This window comes from Microcaecilia unicolor, chromosome 2, assembly GCF_901765095.1.
Source record: "Microcaecilia unicolor chromosome 2, aMicUni1.1, whole genome shotgun sequence".
NCBI lineage: Eukaryota > Metazoa > Chordata > Amphibia > Gymnophiona > Siphonopidae > Microcaecilia > Microcaecilia unicolor.
In genome coordinates, this window is record NC_044032.1 from 446,686,391 (window position 1) to 446,708,833 (window position 22,443).

Genomic DNA, 22,443 nt, shown 5'->3' on the forward strand with positions numbered 1-22,443 from the left:
TTCAAGAGGAATTTCAGATTTCCTGAGATTAGTGTTCTGAACCTGAGACAGAGTGATGTCTGAAAGGAAAGCCCCGAGATCAGGGAGGCCTAGCTTGTATGCAAGGGGCCAGATGCCAAGCCTTCTCCTGTAGACAAAAACTGGGAAATTAAGAACACTTGCCCCAAATACCTAGAATCTAAAGGTTTATTCTAGATTTTGTCCAAGTGGTACTTAGAATATGGATTCAGTTCATGCTCCGTAACTCCCAATTTATGGTCCTCTGCTCTATTGAGACATGGTTTAATCACAGAACGATGTGTAACAGCTATTTAGAAGAGTAGTTCCTGCTATCCTGACTCATCAAACATCAAATACAACTGATTTATACTGAGTTCAGTATTAGTGGTCCCAGGATACTAAGAAGTCATTTTTCAAAAAGCCCTTGCAGAAAAAAAAGCGTAATAAAAATCTCAATAAAAAACAAACAAACACACACCAGACATTCAGGAATCCACTGATAAAGTAATTACAGTTGGGCACCTTTATGAAGCAGCACCAGCATACCAAGACCTGTACAAATCACTCTTATGTAACCTGGGGGGGGGGCACCAGGTGAGGAAAGGTGATTTTAGTTCTTGTCTTAGGAGACACCCTTTGGTTGCTTTGTACTTGATTAAAAAAAAAAGGAAGAAAAATACCCTATGCCCTCCCATTCCCCACCTATTCAGCAAAAGATTAAATAGGGGAACATTTCCAGATAAAATCAGGCATATTTTCTCTATAGGGTATGTGTGCGTCCCCTGCTATCAGGTCGGTCAGTTCTCATTTTATAGGTGATATTCAAAAATCATTGAGTGCCTCAATTTAGGAGTTATTTACAGCCCATTTTAGGTGACTATTTTCAAACTTAAACACGCAACTTTTTTAGGTTCATGAAGCTGAGGTTCCCAAATGTAGGCGAACTACTAACTCTCTGTTAAGTTGAGGAGCTTCTAGTAGACGCCCAGTGCTGACTGCCTAACTTCACTCCTTCAGCTTAGCTCTGCCTACTTTTTAGGAACCTAAATTTAGATGCTCGGGAAGGGCAAACATTTACTTAAGAACTAGATCTTTTTGAATTATCAGTCTTGACCATTTTCTCTCCATAATTCCCAAGCCCTGTTTCACCTCCTCTTCTGTGTGCCTAGTATTTTTATCCCTTGCTGGCCTGAAGTCTTTTCTGTACAATGATGGTGAGTTCCAAAGGGAGAAATGTCTCCATTAATCTTGTACACCACCAGTTTTGCTGGAGCACAAGACCATCAAGAGTCAGGAAAATTAACGTGAGAAAGCACTCAACAGGGATGGTAACCCAATAGCACTTGGTCAATTGTATGGATAAACAAGATGCAACATTCCCAACCAAATGTGAAGCCCTGCCATTGTTAACACCGCTACCACCCTTCTCCTCCCTCCTTTGGTAATAACCGAGGTTTGGTATATCATAGCAACTGAGCCCATAAAAATTCACTTTGCCCAGCACACAAGACAGGATAGTAAGAGATCACAAAAGAGACTGGCAATTAAGGGTGAAAAGGTAGAACAGAAAGGATGGAAGGGGATAATAAGGAGATCATACCTATATGTGGAGGGCTGAATCCAACAGAGAAAGCAATATCACAGGGCATCAGAGAGAGTTCAGATATGGGAAAAACATAACAGAGGACCTAAATTATCAAAGGCTCTCTCTCACTGTATGGAGAAAAGACATGATGAAGAGACAGAGAAAGTATGAAAGAAAATGAGACTACCAGAGGAATTACAAAACAAGATTCCCTTGGATATCTTCTAGTAGTTCCTTGCCTACAGAAGACACGAGGAACAGAGCATCCTACTGAGAAATCCCATCCCAGCAGGATTAGATGCTGTTAATGAAAGGGAAAAGGAAATGGGACTTGATTTACCGCCTTTCTGAGGTTTTTGCAACTACATTCAAAGTGGTTTACATATATTCAGGTACTTATTATTTTTGTACCAGGGGCAATGAACTAGACTAGCATGGACAAACTACAGCACACAAATCAAACCCAGTCCACTGACAATTTCTGGCATGCTCCACACCACCAATTTTTAATTACCGTCAGCCTGCCTACTCTGCAGTGGCTCTACTGATGTCATCCATCAGAGCCCAGAATGAGCAATTGCCTGACCAATTTACTTCAATTCTTTGAAGGAGTAAACAAACATGTGGACAAAGGGGAGCCGGTTGATATTGTGTATCTGGATTTTCAAAAGGCGTTTGACAAGGTACCTCATGAAAGGCTACAGAGGAAATTGGAGGGTCATGGGATAGGAGGAAATGTTCTATTGTGGATTAAAAACTGGTTGAAGGATAGGAAACAGAGAGTGGGGTTAAATGGGCAGTATTCACAATGGAGAAGGGTAGTTAGTGGGGTTCCTCAGGGGTCTGTGCTAGGACCGCTGCTTTTTAATATATTTATAAATGATTTAGAGATGGGAGTAACTAGCGAGGTAATTAAATTTGCTGATGACACAAAGTTATTCAAAGTCGTTAACTCGCGACAGGATTGTGAAAAATTAGAAGAGGACCTTACGAGACTGGGAGACTGGGCGGCTAAATGGCAGATGATGTTTAATGTGAGCAAGTGCAAGGTGATGCATGTGGGAAAAAAGAACCCGAATTATAGCTACGTCATGCAAGGTTCCACGTTAGGAGTTACGGACCAAGAAAGGGATCTGGGTTTCGTCGTCGATAACACACTGAAACCTTCTGCTCAGTGTGCTGCTGCGGCTAGGAAAGCGAATAGAATGTTGGGTATTATTAGGAAAGGTATGGAAAACAGGTGTGAGGATGTTATAATGCCGTTGTATCGCTCCATGGTGAGTATTGTTTTCAATTCTGGTCGCCGCATCTCAAGAAAGATATAGTAGAATTGGAAAAGGTGCAGCGAAGGGCGACTAAAATGATAGCGGGGATGGGACGACTTCCCTATGAAGAAAGACTAAGGAGGCTAGGGCTATTCAGCTTGGAGAAAAGACGGCTGAGGGGAGACATGATAGAGGTATATAAAATAATGAGTGGAGTGGAACAGGTGGATGTGAAGCGTCTGTTCACGCTTTCCAAAAATACTAGGACTAGGGGGCATGCGATGAAACTACAGTGTAGTAAATTTAAAACAAATCGGAGAAAGTTTTTCTTCACCCAACGGTGTAATTAAACTCTGGAACTCATTGCCGGAAAATGTGGTGAAGGCGGTTAGCTTAGCAGAGTTTAAAAAGGGGTTGGACGGTTTCCTAAAGGACAAGTCCATAAACCGCTACTAAACGGACTTGGAAAAATCCAAAATCCCAGGAATAACATGTATAGAATGTTTGTACGTTGGGAAGCTTGCCAGGTGCCCTTGGCCTGGATTGGCCGCTGTCGTGGACAAGATGCTGGGCTCGATGGACCCTTGGAGGCATATTTTCAAAGCACTTTGGGAGGCTAAGTTCCATAGGTTTCTATGGAACTTTGGGAGGCTAAGTGCTTTGAAAATAAGCCTCTTGGTCTTTTCCCAGTATGGCATTACTTATGTACTTATGAGCAATGTTAGTGATGAACAAATAGTGTGTCATGATAGGGGGACATACAGAACAGGGCTCTGAATGATGACAGAAACAGCATGTGAGCAGCACTGGTGTGCTCCTGCTGTACATCTCCCATTGGCAGCAGCACCACCACCAGCTCCAAATGAAGTATACATAAAACATACCGCCAGAAGAACAATCACCCACTACCGTCTGATCTAAAAAGGGAAAGAAAGGGAAGTCAGACTCATACATTGTTACAGATTCTGCCTCATCATCTCCCTATATTTGGCAATTAGACTGGATTCTCTTATTTTCAACATATACCCTTTTCTTTAGACTAGATTGGGGAAGAGAGGAGGACTGTTTATGTGTTCATCAGAAGTCTCTCAACTGAAGCACCACAATGGCTGGAGAGGGAGCAGAAAAAACAGTAAACAGAAGAGGCAGACAAAAATTGTTCTCTTATTTCTTCTCAAGGATTTGGTTTGCTTTTTTTTTTTTCTTCTTCTTATCTTTTATTTCTCTTTGATCCCTCCCTCTTGCTTTCTCTTTCCTCATTATCCACCCTCTCCTTCTGACCTCATCTCCTCAGACCCCTATTAGATCCCCCAACCCTTGCTCACCCCTGAATTAGACCTTTCATTTGTATTAACAGCATCATAAACATATTGTTTCTCTTATCCAGCTGCCCTCCCCTATTACTCCCCTCTCTACAATCATCACCTTCAATGATATACTGGGGAGGGGACAAGGAGACAGCCCCCCCCCCCCAAAAAAAGCTCCGTTTCATATCAGAGGCTCCCCCCCATACCATCTTCCTCTTCCACCTTGTCACGAGCTCAAAGTGGAAGAGACTAAATCCAGGGAAATTTAAAAAAAACCCACGCTGGATTTGCGAGATAGGGTGCTCTAAGACTAATACTCTTCTGCCATCATGAGGACCACTAGTGAAGACCAGCCTGTAAAGGGATAGGAGCCCTGCCCTTTGCCTGTGCTGTCATTGTATTGCTCCCAGATGTAGCCAGTCTCTAGGTATTGGTGGTAGATGTTGGTAATTAGGTTGCTCCGGAGCTGTTGGTAGAGGTCTGTAGCTTGCTGGCGGAAGGGGCCCTCAGTACTGGAGTAGTGATGGAGTGCCTTCACGGCTAAGTAATTAATATTGATCCAGATGGGCCCCCTCCAGTAAGGCCCATCATGCTCTGTGTTATATTTTAGGTATAGCGGGCTGGTTTTGGACAGGGAGCGTAGCCCATATGGGGTCCACAGCTTCTTCTCATTCCTCATGTCCCTGAAGAGGGTTTCAAGGCGGGGAGAATCGGGCTGCAGCACACGTAACAGAAAAGGGAACAGACTCACATAGCCCAAAGCCCCTACATACTGCAGTTTTGGGGGCTTACGGATGGCTCGTACCAGCCTGGGAGATGGGTAATGGTGCCGCGGCTGACCTGGTGGGATGTAAATTTTCTCCCTCTCCAGAACCACTGACTGTGTGTGATTTCCATAATCAGCAAAGGCATTCAGCTGCTCCGACCAGTGCTGCTCCTCCAGCAAAACATTGTTGCTGAGAACTTGCTGCATCCGCTGGTATTCCTCTGCTGGCTCACCCAACAATGTACACACATCTGCCATGACACCAGACGCCAGTGCCATCCAGCAGCGCAGGTCCACATGCCGCTCATCTGATGAAGGGTGCGATGCCCGTGGGTAGTCGTCCAGCCCAGAGGTAAGTGTCTTGGGGTTAAGGTACATATTGGTGTCTTCATCCCGGCCCCGCCAGCGGAAGGTGTAAGGCAGGGGTCCTGCCTGGGTAGTATTATACCAGTCATACCAAGACCTCAGTCTGGGTAACAGCTTCCTCAAGTAAAGCTCATCCTTTTGCACCAGAGATGCCACCTCCAAGCCCCGGATGAGTTTCTCCAGCACCAGAAACAGAGTAGGTGGGTTGGCATTCTCATTACGCTGAAGTATGAATTCGGATGGTACTTTGCTCCGAGCTTCATTGTCCAGAATCTGTTCACGAGGGATCCAGCCCTCTACGTTCATCAGGTCCAGCCACGATGCAATCACTTCTTGGCTCATGGCCGTGTCCCACTGGCTCACCAGCAACTGATGGAAGCCCTCGTCCCAGAGGAAGCCACGAGGAAAGAAGGAGCGTGCAGGTACGGCTGTGAATAGGGGGCCCTCTGGGTATAAAACTGGCTGATCATTGTACTTGGACTGCACGATTGAATGCCCGTAGAAGTAACCCATGCCACCAATCATGTTGCTTAGCGCAGCCATAGCAAACTGTTCTTGAAGTGGGCTGAAGCCCTTTTTCCTCAGCTGGAAAATACTGCTAAATTTATCCTCAAAAGCAGTCTGGTGCTGTGCGAGCACTGCAGACAGAACCTCTCCCGACAGCTGATTGGGGCGGTCCATGAAGCTGCCTGACTCAAAGACAACCTCTATCTGGAAGGGGAGCTGCAATGTCACCTGGTGGACAAGAACCTGGCAGTTCTCGCTCGGGGGTGTGCTCCCTGGGGACTCTGGTGCGGGCTGATAGGTGTCTACAGCAAAGTAGTGTTTCTTCTTGCCCCCCGGGGGGCTATGAATGAAGTGGTTACTTAAGCTGCTCTTCACAACATCTGTGAGTCGGTGCAAGCCAGGGCTGACAGCTTTCAAGTGATTAAAACTGTAGGGTATAAAAAAAGTAATCATTAATTTACTTGATGACCTGCATTACATTTTGAACTTTAAAGCATGGGATGATCTATAACAACAGTAAAATTAACCAGGAAAAAAAAGCCCAGTACAATTCCTCTCACTTCTCACCCATAAATGTTGCCTATTAAAAAATGTCTCCACTACTGCTAATCATTTCTATAGCGCTACTAGATGTACGCAGCACTGTACACATTATGTGCAGGTACTTTAGAGGGCTCACAATCTAAGTTTTTGTACCGGGGGCAATGGAGGGTTAAATGACTTGCCCAAGGTCACAAGGAACTGCAGTGGGACTTGAACCCAGGTCGCCGAGATCAAAGCCAGCTGCACTAACCATTAGGCTACTCCTCCACATCCCGTCTCTTCTTTTAAACAATAAACCTAGACACAATAGTACAATACCAGAGACACAAAGAATTAACCCTGACGCCCTGCTCTAACTGCAGCATGGCCCCTGGCTCGTGAACAATGGATCAAATTCCTTACAAATTAGTGTTTTTAAGAACATCACCAGCAGGTTACTGCAAGGATGACAAAAGTTGTTCCTGGGTTCTGGAGCATGGGAAATGAAGTGACCAGGCATCATGTGGAGGGGAGCCACTACAAAATAATTTTTGGCTACACGGTGTGTCATGCGTTAGTACCTGGCATATTTTGGCCCTTTGTTTTCCCCCACCCAGGGTTTCTGGAAGGTGATCTGGAAGTGCCCCAGCTCTTCAGTTGATCCCGTCAGAAAAGCTAAGCGCGTACCCCCTTCCAGATGTGGCTGTAGCATGCCTTGCCCGTCAGTAGCCACATAGAAGAGGAGAGAAATGAGCGAGGCTTGGTGTTCTGCATTCTGCAGAAGGAAAGAGAGAACATGATATCTGTAAAGATCCAGTACTCAGTCACTCACAGAACAATCAATACTAAAGGGAAGCAGAATCAGGCCAGGATTGAGTTTAAGCTGGTGCGTGTGATATATAAAAGTTTTGAATGCTTCTAGCCCAGAATATCTAGTAAAGCTATTTTCATTCCCTGGTAGTTACAGATCACCTAGAGCATTAGGATTTTGACTTATTTACTTCCCCTCAGTGTCTAGGGTACGCTATAAAAATATTTTAGAGAAGTTTGTTTCTTATCAAGCCATTCGAGTCTGGTATTATTACCTTACAAGTTGTGAACCATGCCTTATTATTCTTTCCGGAAATCGTTAAAAACTTATTTTGTCAATACTATGCTTAGATATAACTTTCATATTTCTTTGTTATTTTGTTTAAATTGTGATTTACTTTGAACCTTCATTTGGGAGTTGGCGGAATACAAATGACATTACATTTAAGAGATGTACATTTCTGATCCAAGATACTTGCATCAGACAAGTAGACAGGCAGATTTATATACACCTGCGGTACAGAAGAGAATCTCTGATGCACCAGTTGGCAAGGCACAGTACACTGTCATATGGAAAAACTGGGGCCATCACTGGCATCAATAAGATAAAACCCAGGGTTGAGGGATAAAGGCTACAATATGTATTCAATACCACCCCTCCTTCTGCCCAGGTGACGTTGAAGTGAGTCGCAGTTTAGAGATGGGGGTCTACAGTCAAAGCTATTTAGATTTGTGATAGCAATGAAATCTTAAGGAGAAAAATGCTGGGCTCAGGAAACCATTCACTAAGTTTTGTACCATTAGTAGCAGCTGTGAAGGATCTTACTTCCCCAGAAGGATCCCTATGCCTGATCAGCCCTATTTGATGAAAACATCTTGTTAAACTTTGATCCAGTGGTTCCTAAACCTGTCCTGGCGACGGAGGCAGTGCATGCAAATCTAACTCATGAATATTCATTTCAGATATTCTGAAAACCTGATTGGCTAGGGTTCCCCCAGGTCAGGTTTGGGAACCACTGCTTTGATCCTTGGGTTTTATGTTTATGTCAGAATAGAGGGGAGAGTGTAGGTGTTTGTTGGGGGGTGGGGGGGGGGTACTGAATAGCTCTCTAACTCATGGGCTTCATGACAATCAGAATTAAGGCATTACAGGCTCTCAAACTCAACCTTCTGGGGATTTTCCTGTTATTTTCTCCATCTCATTTATTTTCCAAGTACCACAGCCAATATGTACAGCAACAGACCATGGATCAATGGCTGAGGTTCTTTCTGCAACTTGAGATAAGCATGTTGTATGTTAGCTGCTGCTTGTGAGTCTCTGTCCTCCCTTTGCAGTTTTCCCAGTTTAGGCCTGAGGAGCAAGAGACAAGTCCAGTAATGGAGTTGGCTTTCCTGCAGACCTACCACTAGGAGGGGAATAATTGTACGGGGCACCCACATTTTCCTGAGGGCATCCTCGCAGAACGTCCCGGCGAAGGGGCGGGGATTATAGAAACAAGATGGGCGTCCATCTTTCGTTTCGATAATACAGTCAGGAACACCCAAATCTCAACATTTAGGTTGACCTTAGAGATGGTCGTCCCCGGTTTTCAGCAATAATAAAAACCGAGGACGCCCATCTCAGAAACGACCAAATCCAAGCCCTTTGGTCATGGGAGGAGCCAGCATTCGTAATGCACTGGTCCCCCTGACATGCCAGGACACCAACCGGGCACCCTAGGGGACACTGTAGTGGACTAACTGATGCAATAATTAAACAGAAAAAGGCATGCAGTGGTCACTAACCACCTCCCACCCCGAAAAAAAAAAACTTTAAAACTTGTCTTTTTTTTTTTTTTAGAATATGGGTGAAGGACATCCTTCGCTATGCCTCCGTCCCTGCGACGGCAGTTTAGGGCGTCCAAATTGTAGATGTTTCTGTGAGAAGGACGTCCATGCCTTTGCTATGCCTCCGACACTCCCTTTATTTATTTGGATTTTGGATCACAAGTAGCAGCAGTGGGATTTGAACTGGCCACCTCTGGATTGCAAGACCAGTGCTCTAACCACTAGGCCACTCCTCCACTCCACTCCCTTGAAATTTGGCTGTCCCTGTGGGGGGGGGGGCAGTTGAGGACATCCAAAATGTTTGAAAGAAGGACGTCCACGTCTTCGTTATGCCTCCACTGACACACATTACTCCCCCCCCCCCCCCAGGGACCTGCATACTGCCCCCCCCCCCCCAGGGACAGCCAAATTTCAAGGGAGTGGCCTAGTGGTTAGAGCACTGGTCTTGCAATCCAGAGGTGGCCAGTTCAAATCCCACCGCTGCTACTTGTGATCCAAAATCCAAATAAATAAAGGGGGTGTCAGAGGCATAGCAAAGGCATGGACGTCCTTCTTACAGAAACATCCACAATTTGGACGTCCTCAACTGCCATTGCAGGGACGGAGGCATATCGAAGGACGTCCTTCACCCGTACTCTAAAAAAAAAAAAAAAAAAAAGACAATAGTTTTTAAAGTTGTTTTTTTCGGGGTGGGAGGTTGTTAGTGACCACTGGGGGAGTCAGGGGAGGTCATCCCCTATTCCCTCCGGTGGTCATCTGGTCATTTAGGACACATTTTTGTGGCTTAACATTAAAAAAAGGACCAAGTAAAGTCAGCCAAGTGCTCATCAGGGACGCCCTTCTTTTTTCCATTATCGCTTGAGGACACCTATCTGTTAGGCACACCCCAGTCCCGCCTTCACTACGCCTCCGACACGCCCCCCAGGAACTTTGGTCATCCCTGCAACGGGAAGCAGTTGGGGACGCCCAAAATCGGCTTTTGATTATGCTGATTTGGGCGACCCTGAGAGAAAGACGCCCATCTCCCGATTTGTGTCGAAAGATGGGCGCCCTTCTCTTTCGAAAATAAGTCTGTAGGTGATACCCTTTTGTGTGGTTGGTGGTGGGGGTGAAGAAGTTTCTGCCTCTCTCTCTTCCACTTGCCTCTGCTCTGCCAGTTATTCTCCAGCTCCAGTCGCCTCCATGCTGCCCTCCAATTCTCTTTGCAAACTCCGTCTTGAGCAAGAAGCCGAAGTCTCTGATTTCCTGCACCCCAAAGTTCAACCCATCGTGCATGAGCCAGCCGTAACTGGGCAGTCCATCACTTTGCTCACATGTGTGTCGCAGGTGGACATCTAGCTCTGTCTGCTGCATCCACATCAAGCCTTTCAGCAAAGGGAAAGAAGGGAGGAGTGGAAAATTGGGAGAAGAAAAGAAAGACCGGGGGGGGGGGGGGGGGAGGAGGGGAGACAGATCAGTGAAAAATAAGGTTGCAGAGTCAGCATATGCGTTTGGGGAGGGCGTCTGAGAAGAATAACAGTATAAGTATGGTATATTTTCTGTGTTAAGCAAATGGCTCATACATGAAGATGCAGGGTGAAACTCAGCTTCAATCGTAAATAAAATTAGTTTGATTCCTGCAGTCTAACCTCAAGCACAAAAATATGTACATCACAAAATTCAGGTTAACTGGAAGGTACCCCTAGAGATGTGTGTTGCAAGTTGTAACCATTGTGCACTTTCTGAGCTGTACAGGGGCTTAATACTGACAAAAAAAAAAAAACAGCTCCCAACATGTGCGCAATACACACCACCTCTCACTCAACTGATCTGCTATAAGCAAGGGCAGTACTAGACATGCTGGTTGGGAATCAAAGTTTCCAGTAATCTGCAGACTGCACACAATGGTTCTGAAAGAGCAGGTCAAGTACTTCAGAGGACAGGATTCAAGTAGCTCAAAAGGGGCTTTCATCAGCTGGGTGAGAACGACGTTGAGGTCCCATGACACAGGTGGAGGTTTGACAGGGGGCTTTGTCAACAGCAAACCTATCATGAAGCAAACAACTAGAGGCTGTCCAGAGATGGGCTTACTCTCTACATGTTGATAAGCACTAACTGTACTGAGGAAACGGGATCTAGGACCTTGCTCTCACACCAGACAGCAAACCTCCTCCTTTGAAAACAGCTCTTAGTGGAATCTTTCCTGGAAGACAGCAAGACCCTGAAGACACCCTCTGGAAGATGCAAGGAAGCAAATTCTAAGCTCTCAACAGCCAGGCTTTGAGGGCCAGAGACTGGAGATTGGGATGCAGAAGAGATCCTTCGTCCTGTTTGATGAGGGTAGGAAAACACTCCAATCTCCATGTTCTTTGGAGGATAACTCCAGAAGAAGAGGGAACCAGATCTGCCGGGGTCAACAGGGCACAATTAGAATCATGGTCCCATGGTCCTGCTTCAGTTTCAGCAAAAGTCTTCCCCAAGAGAGGTATGGAAGGATACGTATACAGAAGACCTGTCCCACAATGAAGGAGGAAGGCATCCAATGCTAGTCTGTCGTGAGCCTGGAACAGAATTGAGGGACTTTGTGACTGAAGTGAGTGGCAGATACAACGATACGGTGCCCCACACTCACAAGATCTCGCGGGCAATGCCCATGTGGAGTGACCACGTGCAACTGCATGACCCTGCTCAGTCTGTCGGCCAGGCTGTTGGATTTGCCATGCCAGACTGCCCAAAGCCACATCCGGACAGCCTCCTGACGCAGTGGGCGTGATCCAGTACCCCCCTGCTTGTTGGTGCAATACATTGCAACCCGATTGTCCATTTGAATGAGTACAATTTGGTTGATCAGCCAATCCCTGAAAGCTTTAGAGAGTTCCATATTGCCTGTAACTCCAGAAGACTGATGTGAAGATTGGTTGCCTGGGCTGACCAAGCACCTTGAGAGTGAAGCTCATCTAAATTAGCTCCCCAACCCAGATGGGATGCATCCATTGTCAGTACCTTCCGGGGCTGAGGAATTTGGAATGGAAGTCCCAGAATCAGGTTGGGTCAAATAGTCCATCAAAGCAGAGACTGAACCAGCTCTGGTAACACTCGGATGACATCCTCCTGATTCCCCGTGGCCTGACATCACTGGGAAGCTTGGGTCCACTGGACAGTTCTCATGTGAAGTCGTGTCATGGGTGTCACATGGACAGTGGTGGTCATGTAGTCCAACAACCACAACTTCTGCCGACCTGTGTCCTACTGAAAGGTTTGAACTTGAGTGGCAAGGGCAACAAGAGTGTCCACCTTCAGCACCAGGAGAAAAGCTCAAGCCCACTGTGTATCTAACAGGGCTCCAATGAATTCCAATTGCTAGACAGTGAACAGATGGGCCTGAGATAGTTTAAAACAAACCCTAGTAGCTCTAACATTAGAACAGTGTTCTACATGGACTCCTGAGCACCATCCTTTGACATGCTCTTCACCAGCCAGTCACTGAGGTAGGGGAACACATGGACTCCCAGTCTTCATAGTGATACTGCGACTACTGCAAGACACATGGCGAAGACCCTGGGAGCTGACAGGCAACACACGGTACGGGAAGTGATATGTCCACAGCTGAAATTGAAGATACTTTCTGTGACCTGGAAGTATTGGGATGCGAGTATAAGCATCCTTTAAGTCCAGAGAGCATAGCTAATTGTTTTCCTGAATCATGGTGAGAAGGGTGCCGAGGGAAACCATCCTGAACTTTTTTGACAAGGAATTTGTTCAGGCCCTGAGGTCTAGGATGGGACACATCCCCTGTGTTTTCTTTTGCACAAGGAAGTACCTTGTATAGAATCCCTTCCCCTGGTGAAACAGGCTCAAAAACATGGGCCTTGAGAAGGACAGAGAGTTCTTCTGCAAGTACCTGGTTGTGCTGAGAGCTGAAGTGATTTGCTCTTGGAAGACAATCTGGTGGTCCGTCACCAATGTAGGGCGTAACCGAGATAGACTATTTGAAGAAACCACCAGTCAGAGGTTACAAGGGGCCACCTTGAGCCTGCAAAGAGGTGGGAAAATGTGGGATACAAATGCAATAAATAATAATAATCCCCCCAGCTGGCATCTGTCAACCTCTGATTCCGGTTCTAAGTCAGAGACACGCAGCCATGAGAGTCTGCGCATTACTATACTTTGAGCAGAGATCCGGATGCTATATCAAAAGTGTCATAGGATCCCATGGCCAAGAACTTATGACACGCCTTCTACTGCTTGATCAACTGGCAAAGTGATACAGCCTGCTCCGATGGGAGTCTGCCAAATCAGACATATTGTGCAGCAAGGACCACAAGTAAAGGCTCGTTTAGAGCTGGTACAATTATACATGGGAGACACATCAACGCCTGATACATCTTCCACCCAAAAGAATCCAGTGTTCTACATTCCATGCGAGGGGGTGCCAAGTATAGTCCCTAGAACTCCTGGTCCTATTAAGCGTAGATTCTACCACCAAGGAATGATAAGGCAATTGAGGCCTATCAAATCTAGGGTAAGACTGAATCTAGTACATGAGGGACTCCCAGTTCTTCACTTGAATGTCTTGCAAGATCTCATGAAGTGGGACCATCAAAGCCTCTGTAGGAGGCTCGTACTCCAGGACCTCAAACTTCTTAGCCCTGGGCTCATCCTCCATTTCCAAAGAAATGGGAATGGCAGCTGTCATTTCCTTAACAAAAGATGGAAAAGAAAAGATGTCAGAGACTTTCTCCTTTCCTATGGAGGGGAGGGATCAGATGGGATGCCACAGGACTCCTCCTCCGAGAAGTACCGTGGATCGTCATTTGTGTAAGCAAGAAACTCCTCATGGTGAGGCAGAGACCGAGCCTGCCTCGACAAGGAAGAACTATGTTCCCGAGAGAGGCACCGGCTCCAGCCTCGACTCTGGTGAAGCTTCCTCCAATGTCGAGGGAGTGCTGACATGGTCAGCAGTCGACACTGAGGCTGCAAACGGTGTTGAGGTCGGAGGCCTCACTGCAGGCTGATGGCCGTGCAGAGCAGTAGCAAGAGGCATAGCAGGCATAAGCACTCCAGATGCCGATGTACTCTATTGGAAAAGCCCCACCAAAAGCCCAGGAAGCAAGGCCCAGAGTTGTTCATCAAGGGCCAACACCAGGAAAGGCTGGGGCATCAGTGTGGAGGCAGGCTGGTGAACTTGCATGGTTGAAGCAGGTGCCTGGTCCTAGCTGCTTGGAAACCCATGCACTGGTACCTCCTGTATGGAGGGGGAGCAGTCCTTCTGGTGCCGACGCTTCTCAGGTACCGGGGGATACATTGGTGTCCCGGAGCTCCCGGCACCATGTGTCCAGGGAGATCGATGCCGGGCATCAATGGTCCTTGGTATCTCAAGGTCGGGTTCTGACCAGTCCCAGGGGCCTGCACAGTGGCCGACGTTGACCCACTCAATGCATGGTCACTCCCAGTGTCTAAGGGCCTCATGGCCATGCGGACCAACAAACTCGATGTAACCCCCCCCAAAACCGATGTTGAGGCTTCAGACTTGGTTTCAAATAGTTTGTCTTGTTGAGCTCTGGCTACCTGGGTTCTTTTCTTCATACGAAGACAAAGAACACAGTTAGAGGGGGTATGTTCAAGGCCCCAAACAAGACACTAAGAATGTGTGTCTTCGCCAGAAATGGCCCTATTGCTACAGTGCTTAAAGCCACTGGAAACCTTTGATGACATGGAAAGAAAAACAGCCGTGGCTAAATCAAAAGACTCAATGGTGCTAACAAAAAAAAAAGGGGCAAAGAACCAGAAAGAAAAGTATGGGAAAACCCGACCGGAGCTCAGGCCCAAGTATGGCCTACTATGCACTTTAAAAATAAAAGAAACTTAGAATAAGGGCAAAAAGCACCAAAACCATAAGGAAAAGGGAAAGATAGATACCCTGTAGAAAACAGGGCAAAATGAAAGAAAAAATAAGACAGGAAGGCACAAAAAATATTCGCTCTTAAGCCAAACTGTAGCTGTGAGCAGCTGTTGGTGATGATGTCCTCTCCTCACCACAGAAAACAGAACCGATGGTCCCATGCTCTCACAGTGGTGGGATCACAGTGTGTGCTCTTAAAGGTATACTAAGCTTTTTCAAGATCTGGACTGGGCAACACGTTACGCGTTACTTACATGTTGAGAATTATTGGCCTGCTTGTCCTCTGATAAACTCTTTTACACCTTCCTGTTCAAGTTCCTTTATGTCAGTGTTTCCGAAGTCAGTCCTGGAGTACCCCCTTGTCAGTCGTGTTTTAAGGATATCCATCATGGATATGCTTGAACTTGATTTACATATACTGTCTCCATTATATGCAAATCTCTTTCATACATACTCATTGTGGATATCCTGAAAACCTGACAGGCAAGGGGGTACTCCAGGACTGACTTGGAAACACAGCTTTATGTCACAGCCATCAGTTAGAGCAGGGGATCTCAACCCATTCCTCAGGACAAAATGAATATGCATGAGATAAATATGAATACAATGGAGGTAGGGCATGCAAATACAAATCTCTTTCAAGCATATTCAATGTGGGTATCCTGAAAACCTGACTGCCTAGGTGTGTCCCAAGGACTGAGTTGAAAACCCCTGATTTAGAGAGATGTGCCTCCCCTTAAGCCTCTCCTCATAATCTTCTTTCATTCTGCTTTCCACCTCTCTGAGCTATGTGCTTATCACAGCCTTCCTGAGTTGGTGCATCATACTCTCTTTGGCCATATTCAATTCCTACCTAGAAACCCAGCTTCATGAGGCTGCCTTGTAAGTCTTAAAACCTGGTACTCCCTGTTCACAGCTTTGCTGACAGTGGTGTAGCCAGACCTGACATTTTGGGTGGGCCAAGAGCTAATATGGGTGGGCACTATGTATATAGGTATGAGTAGCACTTAATGATGGATTTTTAAGTAGTCTGCCTTACAGCTGCCTTGCATCAATATAAAACACATAAATAGAAAAACACATTATTTTAAAATACAGCTACATTATCACATATCTTAAACTTGATCAGACATGTCTACAATAATGGCAAACATCTCAACACACATGACAGGATCCTGCAATATAATAACAGCAATGGCATATATCCTTCAAACTTTGTTTTATAACAAATGCCTGATTAAGTTAACTTTGAAGTCTTTTCCCTTCCTCTGGCTCTACTCTATCTCCCTTCTGATGCTGACAAAATAGAATGACCATAGTATGGCACATATCATTCAACTTTGTATTATAATAAATATATATGCAACTTATTAAGCTGTATTAATCAAACATTTAAATTTTGGTAAATATACATTTGAAGACATCTTCCTTTTCTACCTACTGTGGAATTTGTAGCATACAGAACATAGCTAGAATGTTTCCTCTTATAACTTTCCATAGAAAAAATGTATTCAAATTGTGGTAACACCTCAGTAATAGCAACACAAAATCTCTTCGCCTCCAGGTACTTTGTGAAGTAACAGTAAATCCTGCAAAGAACCTTCTTAGAGCCTATGTTAAAAACCTTAACACCAATTCTGAATACAAATACCAATAACAGTACCTTTAAAAAGGTAGCAGTGAACATATGCAACAGCAATACGCATCCCATTGGACAGGCCAGACAAGTCAGACTCCTAGATCCCCCACACAAACTACATGCCAGCAAAATCTCTCACCTGCTCGTTCACTTGCAGAACACAGACTAACCCTCATCAATTACAGAATTAAGAACCAAAAATCTGAAACTGTCCTGTAGCCCAGCATCAGCCCTTCCCTTCCCCCCTATCTATCCCTGTAGCCCAACATCGGCCTTTTCCCTTCCCTATCCTCCCTCCATCCCCATAACCTCTAATCAACCCTTCCCTACCCCCCCCCCCAATTCCCATAGCCCAGCCTTAGCCCTTCCCTTCCCCAACATTCATCCCATAGCTTGGCATCTGCCCCCCCAGCAACCCCCTGTAGCCTACTGTCAATCCTGTCCTACCCACATACCCACACCCCCCTAGTCTGGCATCTCTTGCCCCCACCCCAAAGCACATCAGCATTAAATACAAAACCTTTTGGGGGGTTTTAATGTTCTGGGAACTGCAGAGCTCATCCCCACCCAGAAATTTGCCCATATTAAATATAAAGCTTTTTAATATTATTATTATTATTTTAACCTGGGCATTGAGCCCACCCAAAAAAAACCATTAAAATTTATTGTTGGTGGGTTTCTGGGTAGGGGTGGGCTCTTCGCTGCCTAGGGGGGGGAAAGGTATATTTTCCTCTAAGCAGTAAAGAGCCCACATCCACCAAGAAGCCCACTACCAGCATTACACTGTACATTACAAAAATATATTTTACCTGGGCAGCTGGGCCTGAGTTTTGTGTGAACGTGGTGGCAGGTTATCTCAGACAGCACTGCAGACTGTGCTATGCTCTGCGTGCTGGCTGCGTCCTGTTCGAGGCCACAGAGGAGTGCTGAGGCCTTGATGGCTCAACTAAAGACTAAGTGGGCTCAGCAAAGGCCCAATAATGTCTTCTCCAGCCCCTCTAGTGCCGCACCACCACTGCTGCCGCTGAATCTACTGAGTGCTCTGCTGCGTTCGCCCCAATGCCATCAGACAAGACACCTGCCTTGCCTTACCACCCCCCTCCCCCCCCAACAGGCTGGCGCCACAAGAAAATTTCTGCCGCCAGTGCTGCAGGACGGCCGGGTCTCCTCCAGCCAAGCTAAAGCACTGGCGGCAGAAATTTCCTTGTGGCGCCGAAGGTGGGGGTGGGGTAAGGTAAGGCAGGCATCCTGATGGTCGGCATTGGGCGAGAGCAGCAGAGCACTCAAAAGCTTCAGCGGCAGCAGTGGCGGTGTGGCACTAGAGGGGCTGACTTCCTGACCCACACTACAACAAAATTAGGCTGGTTTCAGGATGTCCTCAATTAATATGAATGAGATCTATTTGCATACAATGGAGGCAGTGCATGCAAATAGATCTCATGCATATTTGTTGGGGTTGAAGCCCTCGAGATCCAAGGTCTATCATGCAGTGCTACAGAAATGCTAAGTACGTGTGGAAATTTTAATATAGTCTTTTTAAGGAATTCTAATATCAGCCTAAACCAAGTTACTGTATTCATGATTTGTTAGAAAGATTCTAATACTATCTGCTTTCAGATCCAATCAAGTGTTACCTCAATAACTTGTTCACAATAACTGCTCCAGTAACCAAGTTTCTACAAAACCATTCCAACTGATGCTAATCCAATCTCCACTCCACATTTCCTAGTGACCTCTACTGTGCTCATCTTATCACAAACTCTAGAGGTACATGCTTCTTCCGTTATTCAGCCTGTCACAGCTGAGGAAGGGACTTGTGGTGCATGAGCTTTGCAGAACACACATAATGTCTGGATTATTTTAATGCTGGACCAAAGGCAAATCTCACAGCCTACAAAGGATCTAGTTTTGCTGAGGACCAGTACATGAACTCTGTTTTACCTGTAACCAAAGACTTGGGACTCCGTGTCTTCATCCCAAAATAGACCTGCGGCCTGTAAGAACCCCAAAATTTCTCAGGAGTCACGGTCGGGCTGCTGCTGTTTGAGTTAAGGATCCGAGGGGATGGATGAGGAGTGATGACACGCCTTGACAGCCACCACTGCATATATAAGTTGTAGAAGTACACGCTGAAGCCCACTACACAACAGATGGCAGCGAGTGCCAGACAGATATGTGTTATATCCACCTTTCCTTTCACCACCTTGCATTCTGGCTGTATGCTCCTCGGATCTCTTTCATGCCGTCTTCGGTCAGTCCCTTCAATTGGTTTCCGTCGTCTTTCTCTTGCCATTCTACAACCTGTATATTCAGCAAAAATGCAACATCAATTAACTAAATATCCAGCCTGAAGGATTTTTGACCACAGAATGGCCATCACACAAATAAGATTTTTTTTTCTCTCAGCATTACTGCATGAACAGAGCAGTGCAATGAGTACCACAAAAGAGCAATAAAATTAGTCCTTCACAAAATTGTGCAGATCCCTTTTGCTGTATTACATATAATACACTTGTGTAAATTCTATGCAGTGCAGAATTTTTGCAGAACTTCTCTCCCACACAACTTCAAAAATGTAAAGTGATATCTTTCTATTGAACTAGCAATATAATTTGACTAGCTTTGGGGAAAGAGAAATCGAGTATGGTGATGACAGTGAAAAGACAGCAGCAGGACCATGTCTGTGGAGGGGGCGGCGGAAAGCAGGGGGCTGGGTCTGTCCGATGCAGGGAGGAAGAAAGCAGTGGGCTCAAGATTGGGGAAATCCAGCACTACAAATAGTAAAAATTACTAATCTTTTAGTGGTAATCAATAGAAATAAAACACAGAAAAGAAAATAAGATACCTTTTTTTATTGGACTAACTTAATACATTTTTAGATTAGCTTTCAAAGGTAGCCCTTCTTCGTCAGATCAGAAATAAACAAATTTTGATAAGTAACAGAATATATGTGAAACATTAAAGTAGTTCAGTGACAGTCTGAAGGACTCTGATCACCATGCATATCTCCCCAGCTCTCATCCTCTCAGCCCTCTCTGTTTCTCACCTAGTGCACCCCTCCCTCATTCCTTCAGACTGTCACTGAACTACTTTGATGTTTCACTTATATATGCGGTCACTTATCAAAATTTGCTTATTTCGGATCTGACGAAGGGCTACCTTTGAAAGCTAATCAAAAAATGTATTAAGTTAGTCCAATAAAAAAGCTATTTTATTTTCTGTTTTATTTTATTCTATTTCTATTTATTACCTTTAAAAGTGGACTAACACAGCTACCACATCTCTCTACTCATCTTTTAGTAAAATTATGCAAAGTCAATGATTATATTATTATTTTGATTAACATGCACATAGTTTTGGTGCAAAATTTCCTCTGAGAGAAATATAAGGAAGCAGAAGCTGTGTGCTGGGGGCCGTCCAGTGACGACAGTACAAAGAATCTCCCCACCTTCCACAGGATAGTGTCCAAGCTGCAAGGATGCAGGAGAAAGAGCTGCCAACTTGCCCTGCGCCAGAAGGGTGATTTTAGGCCAGTCCTGTATATCTGGCAATCTTTATCATAGAACCGTTGCACTGATTTCAATGGGTAGAATCAAAAAATCCGTATACCCTATGCTTTTAACATACACTTTCTAAACCAGGCCTGAACAAAAAGCCTCTCTGGAATAACTTGGCAGCTTTGAAAAGGAATTAATAAATAAATAACTCAAAGGTACCAAATCACACGCAATCGGCTGCCCTCACACACCAAGCACCCCTCCTCACAGGCATTCGAGGATCGGGGATCCGACCTCCCCTCCCCATGATCTACCATCTCTTCAATCTCCTTCTTGTCCGCGATCGACACCTCTCCCACAAACACCCCACTCCCCCGTGTCATCAAACTCATACCTGTGGTCACCCACTAAAAACCCACAGCTTTCCTTCTCAGGTGCCACATCCCCTATAACACAACATCTCTTCCTGCTTCTGATGCAGCATCATCATGCCTCTTCCCGGAAACAGGAAGTCAAGTTGCGTTGCGTCAGAGGAGAGCAGCCGGGGAACCAATCAAACCTCCTTGGCGGGAACAAGGAGGTTGGATGCTAACGTCACAAAGTTGAAGCCAATTAGGTCAACCTCTGTTTCCCTATTCCCACGCAGCCGTCATCCCAGTTTATTCTAAACAAAGCAAACAAACCGATGAGCTGCTTCATCAACGTTGTCGTTCTTTATTGTTGGTAGCATTTTTATTTCATCTCACTTATATTTTCAAACATGCCAGTTTGTGTAGCATACGGATGTTCACAGAGGAAGTATAATAATCAGTGTGTGATTTGGAGGGACTGGTTATAGGGACACCTTGGTAAAAGGCCACTAAAACACATCATGTTATGAGAATCAGGTGCTCAACACTCAGAGTTTCTATTTATTTATTTATTTATGACATTTAAAACATTTTATCCCTGTGCCTAGATCAAAAGATAAAGATGGTTTGTGGGAACTTGCTCCTTTTGTTTTGTGGAATGCAATGGTATATTACAAAAATGCACTTAACATTGTTTATTATTACTATTTATTATCTGGATTTATTTACTGCCTTTTTTAAGGAATTCACTCACTGCTGTGAACAGCAAGAATAAGTCAAACATAAGCAATAGACAATTAGGGCCCTATTTACTAAGCTGCACTATAGGCTTGCTAGTGTTTTCAGTGCACGCTAACACTAGAATGCTAGAGACACCCATAGGAATATATGGGTGTCTCTAGCATTAGTGCATGCTAAAAATACTAGTGCATCTTAGTATTGCTTCTTTTTTATAAATTGACGTAAATAAATAAATAACCCTTACAGCAGTAAAAAATATTCAAACAACAATATAAAGTATGGCATAGTATGCTACATTATAATGGCAACACAATACACAATAAAACATTTCAATAGACAGCATAAGGTGTAAGCAAAGATGGAACATACAGATAGATAAGATAGAGTAACAGGAGTAAGAAAATAAGGGACTAGTTAAAGAGAGTGGCAAATTAGGTCAGAAAGATGCTTGAACTTTATCTTGGCTAGGGTAGGAGTAGATAAACATGTCCTGCTATAATATGTGCAGCTGGTGTCATTTACTTCTTCGTTAAAGGCCTGGTTGAAAAGTCAAGCTTTCACCTGCTTCATGAAGTAGAAATAGTCTTGTGTTAAGTGGAGCTTTTCAGGGGAGTGCATTCCAGAGCGTGGGGGCTACTCCGGAGAAGGCTTGCTTGCGGGTATCATATCATGTTTTGTCCTTTGGAGAGGGTGTGGTTAGGGAAACTCCTGTGGAGGACCTTAGTGTTGGTGATGTGAAGAAGGAGATCCTGTTCTTCAAGTACTCTGGGCCATTTCCTTTAAGGGCCTTGAAGGTCAAACACAGTTTTAAATTTGGCTCTGTATTGTACCGGTAGCCAGTGAAGTTTATGCAAAAAATGCTGTGATGTGGTCATGTCACTTACAACCTTCTATTAGTTTTGATCCCTCATTCTGAATCAATTGGAGCTGGTGCAAACCCTTTGTAGTCAGACCAATATAGAGTGCATTACAATAATCCAGTCTTGATGTTATCATGGCATGCAAAATTGAGACAAGGATTGCCTTCTCAATATAAGGAGATACGCAGCATAGTTGTCACAAGTGATAGAAGCTACTCTTGAAGGGTGCTTGGATTTGGGGGATCAGAGTAAGTGGTGAATTGAGCTGTATTCTAAAGTTCATGACTTTTTTTTTTGTTACATTTGTACCCTGTGCTTTCCCACTCATGGCAGGCTCAATGTGGCTTACATGGGGCAATGGAGGGTTAAGTGACTTGCCCAGAGTCACAAGGAGCTGCCTATGCCTGAAGTGGGAATTGAACTCAGTTCCTCAGGACCAAAGTCCACCACCCTAACCACTAGGCCACTCCTCCACTCTACTTGTGATTTGAGGGGGAGTTCATATTTCCCAAAAGAGATT

The 22,443-nt window shown here is 45.0% G+C and overlaps 1 protein-coding gene across 2 annotated transcripts; it reads right to left on the reverse strand.

Annotated features, from left to right (window-relative positions):
- Positions 1-3,541: 3,541 nt before the first annotated feature.
- MOGS (mannosyl-oligosaccharide glucosidase) lies at positions 3,542-20,453 on the reverse strand. Of its 2 annotated transcripts, XM_030190900.1 has the most exons (5): positions 20,367-20,453; positions 18,417-18,776; positions 10,099-10,319; positions 6,900-7,093; positions 3,542-6,223 (listed from the first exon to the last, which is right to left on the reverse strand). In XM_030190900.1, exons 2-5 carry the CDS (start codon positions 18,766-18,768, stop codon positions 4,468-4,470), a joined length of 2,523 nt encoding a protein of 840 aa, XP_030046760.1. In that variant the 5' UTR covers positions 18,769-18,776; positions 20,367-20,453; the 3' UTR covers positions 3,542-4,467. The 2 variants fall into 2 exon arrangements, with proteins under 2 accessions (XP_030046760.1, XP_030046761.1); XM_030190901.1 differs by lacking the exon at positions 20,367-20,453 and having other exon boundaries at positions 10,099-10,302; positions 18,417-18,490.
- Between the last annotated feature and the right edge of the window lie 1,990 nt (positions 20,454-22,443).

Coding starts and splice junctions, on each gene's coding strand:
- MOGS (XM_030190900.1), bottom strand. CDS start 18,768: ATGGCAAGAGAAAGACGACGGAAACCAATTGAAGGGACTGACCGAAGA. Junction 10,320..18,416: donor TCCCAAGTCTTTGGTTACAG/GTAAAACAGAGT, acceptor CTTTGCTGAAAG/GCTTGATGTGGATGCAGCAG. Junction 7,094..10,098: donor GAATAACTGGCAGAGCAGAG/GCAAGTGGAAGA, acceptor TTCCTTCTGCAG/AATGCAGAACACCAAGCCTC.